At 53.6% G+C, this 6,270-nt stretch overlaps 2 protein-coding genes across 2 annotated transcripts in view; both read left to right on the forward strand.

The window, feature by feature from the left end:
* The first annotated feature begins 1,372 nt into the window (after positions 1-1,372).
* On the forward strand, positions 1,373-2,533 carry Nkg7 (natural killer cell granule protein 7). The gene is made up of 4 exons (XM_008845197.2): positions 1,373-1,648; positions 1,725-1,871; positions 2,067-2,201; positions 2,306-2,533. The coding sequence occupies exons 1-4, from the start codon at positions 1,492-1,494 to the stop codon at positions 2,362-2,364; spliced, it is 498 nt and encodes a 165-aa protein (XP_008843419.1). The 5' UTR covers positions 1,373-1,491; the 3' UTR covers positions 2,365-2,533.
* Positions 2,534-5,489: 2,956 nt separating this feature from the next.
* Positions 5,490-6,270, forward strand: part of Cldnd2 (claudin domain containing 2) — a 1,897-nt gene continuing 1,116 nt past the window's right edge. The window contains exons 1-2 of the mRNA XM_008845198.2: positions 5,490-5,658; positions 5,942-6,082. Coding sequence (XP_008843420.1) covers positions 5,490-5,658; positions 5,942-6,082 — 310 coding nt within the window. The remainder of the gene's footprint in view (positions 5,659-5,941; positions 6,083-6,270) is intronic.

Genomic DNA, 6,270 nt, shown 5'->3' on the forward strand with positions numbered 1-6,270 from the left:
TCCTCCTCTTTTTTTTCTTAACAATAGCTCTTGTAGCCCAGGCTGGCCTCCAACTCACTATGTAGGTGAGGCTGGTCTTGAACACCTGACCCTCCACTTGCTAAACCCTGCACATCTCAGCTCACCTGCCACTGTTGCCAGCTTTTTCCAGAGCTTTCTACCTGGCTGCTGCAGCTCTTTAAAATTTTTTAAAAATTTATTTTACATACATGAGTGTTTTGCATGCACCACGTATGTGCAATGCCCATGGATACCAGAAGAGGGCATCAGATTTCCTGGAACTGGAATTAAGGATGGCTGTTAGCCACCATGAGGGTGTTAGGAACAGAAGAGCCAGTGCCTTTTAACTGTCGCCCCTGCCCCGCACCTTTTTAAAAAGAAATTTTCTTTTTGTCTGAGCCCATGTCTAATCCCAGCAGTCAAGAGGCAGAGGCGGTGGATCTCTGTGAATTCTAGGCCAGCCTAGTCTACATAGTGAGTTCCATGCCAGCTAGGGAGTTGTTTGTTTCTTTAAGACAGGGTCTTGCTATGTAGCCCAAGCGTGGAACTCACAATCAGCCTCCTGAGTGCTGGGCTTACAGGCCCATGCTACCACAATAGGGACAGGATATACAGCTCTCAAGGCTTGCTTGTAGCTAAGGTGTTGCCCACCACCAGATGCTTGAAGGGATGGAGGACACTAAACTGTCATTTCTGTCCTGACTCTTCAGACACCCCTATATTGGTGACGAGACACCCATGTTGGAGCACTCACCCCTGCCTGGCGGACCAGCCTCTCCCTTCATCTATGACTTGAGGGTGTGGGTAGACGTTCCTCTCCACAAGCATTTCAAATTTGGACTGTCTGTCCCCCTACCTGGTCAGTCCATCTTCTCATTGGACTGGGACTGGGATTCTGACCCCACAGCCCCTTCACTGGTGGAGACTCCAGCGTGGGGGGGTGTCTTCTCTCTGAATGGAGGGGTGTAAACCCCACAGGAAGTGTGATACAACTGTCCCCCTCTGGCCACATTTCCCTTTCCTTTTCACACCGTAGCTTGATTAGCCGCCTCTCACCTCTGGGTGCCCCCCCCACCCCCAGGCCCCTCTCTATCTCTCAGGCCTTCCAGGAACTTCTCCCATGCTGAGGTCTCCAAGCACGGGGGCATCGGACTGATGACAGCGAGTCTAAACCGCCACCAAAACCACTGACACTGACACCCCTAGGTAGCTCTGGAGATGGCTCAGCACCCCCAGAGCCCTCCCCCACCACTCTAGAGGAGGGAATTGAGGAAGACCATTGGCCAAGCAACCCAGGAAGGGGAGGGTGTGTGAAGTCAAACCCACCCGACCTGAGCCTGCCAGGAACTCTGAGCTGCCTTGAGGACTTGCTGGCTCCTTCTGGGTGGACCTGGGAGGCCTCCTGCACAACCTCCTCCTTTTTCCAAGACCCAGCAGTCTGGGTCATCTGTATCTTTGTAGGCCGAGGAGAGGAAACCCAGTGGTCCTTCCATGGAGCCCTGCAGGTCTCTGGCCCTGCTTGCTGGCTCCCTGGGCCTGATGTCTTCTCTGATTGCTCTGAGCACCGATTTCTGGATTGTGGCCCTGGGGCCCAACTGGTCAGCTCACTCGGGCCTTTGGCCAACCAGCAGTGGGGATCCAATAGCAGGTGAGGGACAGGGTTGGTGGGCAGGGGGTGGATGGCCAGTGGACAATGGGCACTCAGAAGTCTTGTCTTGTGTTAGGTTACATCCATGTGACACAGAGTTTCTGCATCCTGGCGGCCCTCTGGGGCCTAGTGTCCGTGGGCTTCCTGGTCCTGTCATGCATCCCCGCACTGTCTGCCCCCGGCCGTGGCCCCTTGGTCTCAACCATCATAGCCTTTGCAGCAGGTATGCGCCGGCTCTGGGATGCATCTGGGCACCAGGGCTGGTGAGTCCCACAGGGGCTGAGCTGGCTCTCTCTCTCTCTCTCTCTCTCTCTCTCTCTCTCTCTCTCTCTCTCCCTCTCTCCCTCTCTCCCTCTCCCTCTCTCTCTCCCTCTCCCTCTCCCTTTCCCTCTCTCTCCCCCCTTATGCTTGTTATCAGCCCTGTCCATGATGGTGGCCATGGCAGTATACACCACTGAGCGGTGGGGACAACCTCCACACTCCCAGGTCCAGACCTTCTTTTCCTGGTCGTTCTACCTGGGCTGGGTCAGTGTCATCCTCTTCCTCGGTACAGGTGACTACTCAGCCCCCTCCCTGGGGAGGGCCCTGCTGGGGGCTGGAACAGGGACAGGGGAAGGCAGGACACTAAGGTACTCAAACGCTCTCTGGCCATCCCAGGTTCCCTGAGCCTGGGTGCTCACTGTAGAGCGCACCAGGCTGGCTATGAATCCTTGTGAACGGAAGACCAGGACAGCAGGATGTTGGGGGCATTTTGATCTCAAGGTGTCGTCGTCGTCAGGACCCACAGAAAGGATGCCGATTCTCTCCCTGTCCTTCCCCCCACTTAGCCTTACCTTTCATTAACTTCATGCATTCAATAAAAATTTGCTAATGTTCCAAGATTAAGTCAGTCAAGACACAAGCCAAACCAGGCCTGGTGGCACAGACCTAACATCCCAGCTACTCAGGAGACCTGAGCAAAGGAGGGTTGCATGTTCAAGGCTGACCTAGATGCTGTCTCCAGACAAAAAGTCAAAAGAGGCTGGGGTGGTGGCACATGCCTTTAATCCCAGCATTTGGGAGGCAGAGGCAGGGGGATCTCTGTGAGTTCGAGGTCAGCCTGGTCTACATAGCGAGTTCCAGGCCATCTGGGGCTACAGGGAGACCCTGTCTCAAAAATAAATAAAAATAAAATAATAAATAAATAAATAAATAAATAAATAAATAAATGGGACTGAAGTTGTAGCTTTGTGGCAGAGACTCCCTTGGGCTTCATTCCCGGGATCTAAGCCAGTTAAATATCAGCTTCACAGTGGGTGACACAGAGGCCCAAGGGAGGGTGCCAGCCATCAAACTTTTGCTCCTGAGGATGTTCCTGCCTTGTGTGGACACATGCTCCATGCACTCTGTATCTACCTCACATCTCTTTTTTAAAAATATTTTATTTATTATTTTTATCTTATGTGTAGGAGTACATTGCCTGCATGTGTGTAAGTGCACCGTGTGTGCAAGGCCCACAGAGGTCAGACGAGGGCGTCAGATCCCCCGGAGCTGGAGTTATGGACAGTTGTTAGCTGCCATGCAGGTGCTGGGGATTGAACCTGGGTCCTCTGCAAGAGCAGTCAGTGCTCTAACCACCGAGCCATCTCTCTAGACCCACCTCACGCCTCTTTAGAACTGTATTTTCTTTGAGTTTGTTTTTTTTTTCCTGTGTTTATTAGTTATTTCAGTCTCTCTCTGCTGGGCCATGCCAGAGGCACTGACATGTGTCACACCCAAGCCCTGTCCACCAAGGACTCACTGTCTTGGGGAAGAAAGAGAGGTGGTTACAGACCAGCAGTTGATACTGGTCAGATAGCAGCCGCAGCCTGAGGATGTGGGAACAAGGTCAACTTTGACATTTAGCAACTTCTTTTTTGGTTTACTGCTGGAGCTCAAACCTCACACCTCTTGCATGCTAAGGCACGTATTCCACCACTGAGGTACACCCTCTTCTTGCTCTCTTTTCATGCATTTTTAAAATTTTTATTTTTATTTTATGAGTGTTTCCTCTGCATGTTAAGTGCATCACGTGTGCAATGCCCACAGAGGCCAGAAGAGGGCATCAGATTCCCTGGAACTGGAGTTACAGGTGGTTGCTAGCCACCATGTAGGTGCTGGGACTCAAACTGGAGTCCTCTGCAAGAGCAGACAGTGCTCTTAACTTCTGAGCCATCTCTCCAGCCCCCTCCACTCTCTTTTATTTATTTGTTTACTTATTTGCTAGTTAGTTAGTTAGTTAGTTAGTTAGTTAGTTAGTTAGTTAGTTAGAGAGTCTCCCTGTAGCCCCAGCTGGCCTGGAACTCACTATGTAGACCAGGATGGCCTTGAACTCACAGAGATCTGCCTGCCTCTGCCTCCCAAGTGCTGGGACCAAAGGCATGTGCCACCACACCAAGCCAGACCTGCTTTCTGACTGGAGCTGTTATTCTGTGGAGAGCTGCTGGAAACAGAGGTGGTGGTCCACACCTGTTTAATCCCTACACTGGGTCACCTGAGGCTGGAGGATTGCTGCAAGGACTGAAGCCAGCTTGGGCAACATGGTAAGTTCCAGGCCAGCTATGGGTGCATAGTGAGACTCTGTCTCAAAGAATCAAAAACAAACAAAAACAAAACAAAACCAGAACAGAAGAAAACAAAAGCCAGCCAGGAAGTCTGTAAACCCAGCATTTGCAGAGAGAGGGCAGTCAGAAGTCCCAGGTCAGACTTGGGCCACATAGCCACTTGGAGGCCACCCTGGGCTACAACGAGCTGTTTCACTGCCTCCAAACAACTAGAGAGAGGGAGAGAGCGAGAGCAAGCGAGCGAGAGTGAGAGAGAGAAAGAGAGAGAGAATATGAATACTGTTGGATGGCGGGGAGTATAGCTTTAAATGGCTACTCGGGGAGGGTTCTGGAATCCTTGCTGCCTCATAGAGACAGACCCAGCCTCCCTTCCCGGTGGGCTGTGACTGTTAATAACCCCTGGGGAACAGGCTGTGAGTCACTTCCAGGGGTGTGTATAGGGATGGGGGTGGGGAGGACACTGGGCCCATGGGGGCCCCCTGAAAGGGACTTTTGCCTTGGGAAGGAAGTCCCTGGGAAGATAGTCACCCAGATGTAAGACCTGGGGTTAAGGTCTCAGGGTCTTCAAACATGGGTGTTTTGCCTGTAGGAGAACTGGGTCATGGAGGAGTCACAGGTCCCTAGGCAAGCTGGCTGAGGAAAAGCCCAAGAGCATGGGTGCTGGGAGGTGGGTGGGGGGTCTTTTGGTTTTGTTTGAAACTGAGTCATGTGTAACCCAGGTTGGCTTCAAAGTCACTACATATGAGAAGATGACCTTGACCTTCTGATCCTCCAACCTCCATGCCCCAAGTGCCAGGATTACAGGTGTGCACCATCATGCCTAGTTCATGCTAGGGAATGGAGCCCAGGACCTAGTGAATGCTAGGCAACCACTCTACTAATTGAACTACATTCCTAGCTTCTGGTTCGTTTTTGTTGTTTGAGACAGGGTCTTCCTGAAGTTCCAGCTGGTCTTCACCTCTCAGAGAGCCACCTGCCTCAGACCCCCAAGTGCCAGGGTTAAAGGTATGTGCCACCACAGCAGGCCCCCTAGTTTGATTTTTTGAGACAAGGCCTCACACAGCAGCCCAGGTTGGCCTTAGACTGGTGACCTCTTGACTCAGCCTCCTCAGTGCTTGGGGTTACAGGTACAAAGGCAGGGTCCTGAGGTTCCCAGGCAGGGGTACCTGGGAAGGGAGTCCTTCTGAAGAGAGGGCGGCCACCCCTCAGGGGTGTGAACCATTCCTGCCTGTGCAGTCCTTGGCAGCAGCCCCCCTGGCATGGGGGTGAAGAGGAGCCTTCAGACCGGGGGCACTTTGCTCAGCCTCTTGACCAGTGTCCTTACAGTGCTGTGCACTGCCACCAACTACTGGATCAGACATCAGGGAGGCCACAGTGGCCTGTGGCAGGAGTGCACCCACAACATCTGCTCCAACATCCCCTACCAGAGTGAGGCCCCCACAAGCCCTGGATGTCAGGCCACACTCCAGCTGGGTCCCTTCCACGCCAGGCTCAGATCCAGCTGTCCTCCACCACCGGGGCCACAATATACCAACCCCCTCCCCCACGTCCTAGCTCCCTGACATCCTCTCCCTACCACATCCCCATGGAAACACCTGCTTCCAGGTGGACCGAGCTTGGCTCTAGAGGCACGGGGGTGGGGTAGAAGAGCTCCAGGTGTGGGGGGTTGCAACCACTATCAGAGCCGTGGCCGATGCGTCAGTCTCCCCAGCCACCTTGGCGGTGACCGCGGCGTGCATGGTGCTGGCTGCGGCATTCAGCATCTTAGCATTGGGGATGGGGTTGCGGATTCGGTGCCAGGAGGACGAGTCGCTGCGGGGCAAGACTACCATCATCCTACTCTTCCTCACGGGTGAGACAGCCAGAGCTTCCAGGAAGGAGGTGCAAAAGGGATGAGGGAGAGGCATGACCTGGGCAGAGGCAGAGGGGCGGGGCTAAGACAGAGGGGCGGGGCTTTAGGGCAGGGGGCGGGGCTAGAGGTCCAGAGGCCAGACGGAAGATACAAAGGCGTGGCAGGCAGGAGATCTAGGGGCGAAGTGG

This window comes from Nannospalax galili, unplaced genomic scaffold, assembly GCF_000622305.1.
Source record: "Nannospalax galili isolate Female #2095 unplaced genomic scaffold, S.galili_v1.0 scaffold960, whole genome shotgun sequence".
NCBI lineage: Eukaryota > Metazoa > Chordata > Mammalia > Rodentia > Spalacidae > Nannospalax > Nannospalax galili.

Excerpts from the sequence above, each read along its gene's own strand:
- Nkg7 (XM_008845197.2), top strand. The coding sequence starts at position 1,492 with ATGGAGCCCTGCAGGTCTCTGGCCCTGCTTGCTGGCTCCCTGGGCCTG. Across the intron at positions 1,649-1,724 it reads CAGTGGGGATCCAATAGCAG|GTTACATCCATGTGACACAG; the intron begins GTGAGGGACAGG and ends GTCTTGTGTTAG. Across the intron at positions 2,202-2,305 it reads CATCCTCTTCCTCGGTACAG|GTTCCCTGAGCCTGGGTGCT; the intron begins GTGACTACTCAG and ends TGGCCATCCCAG.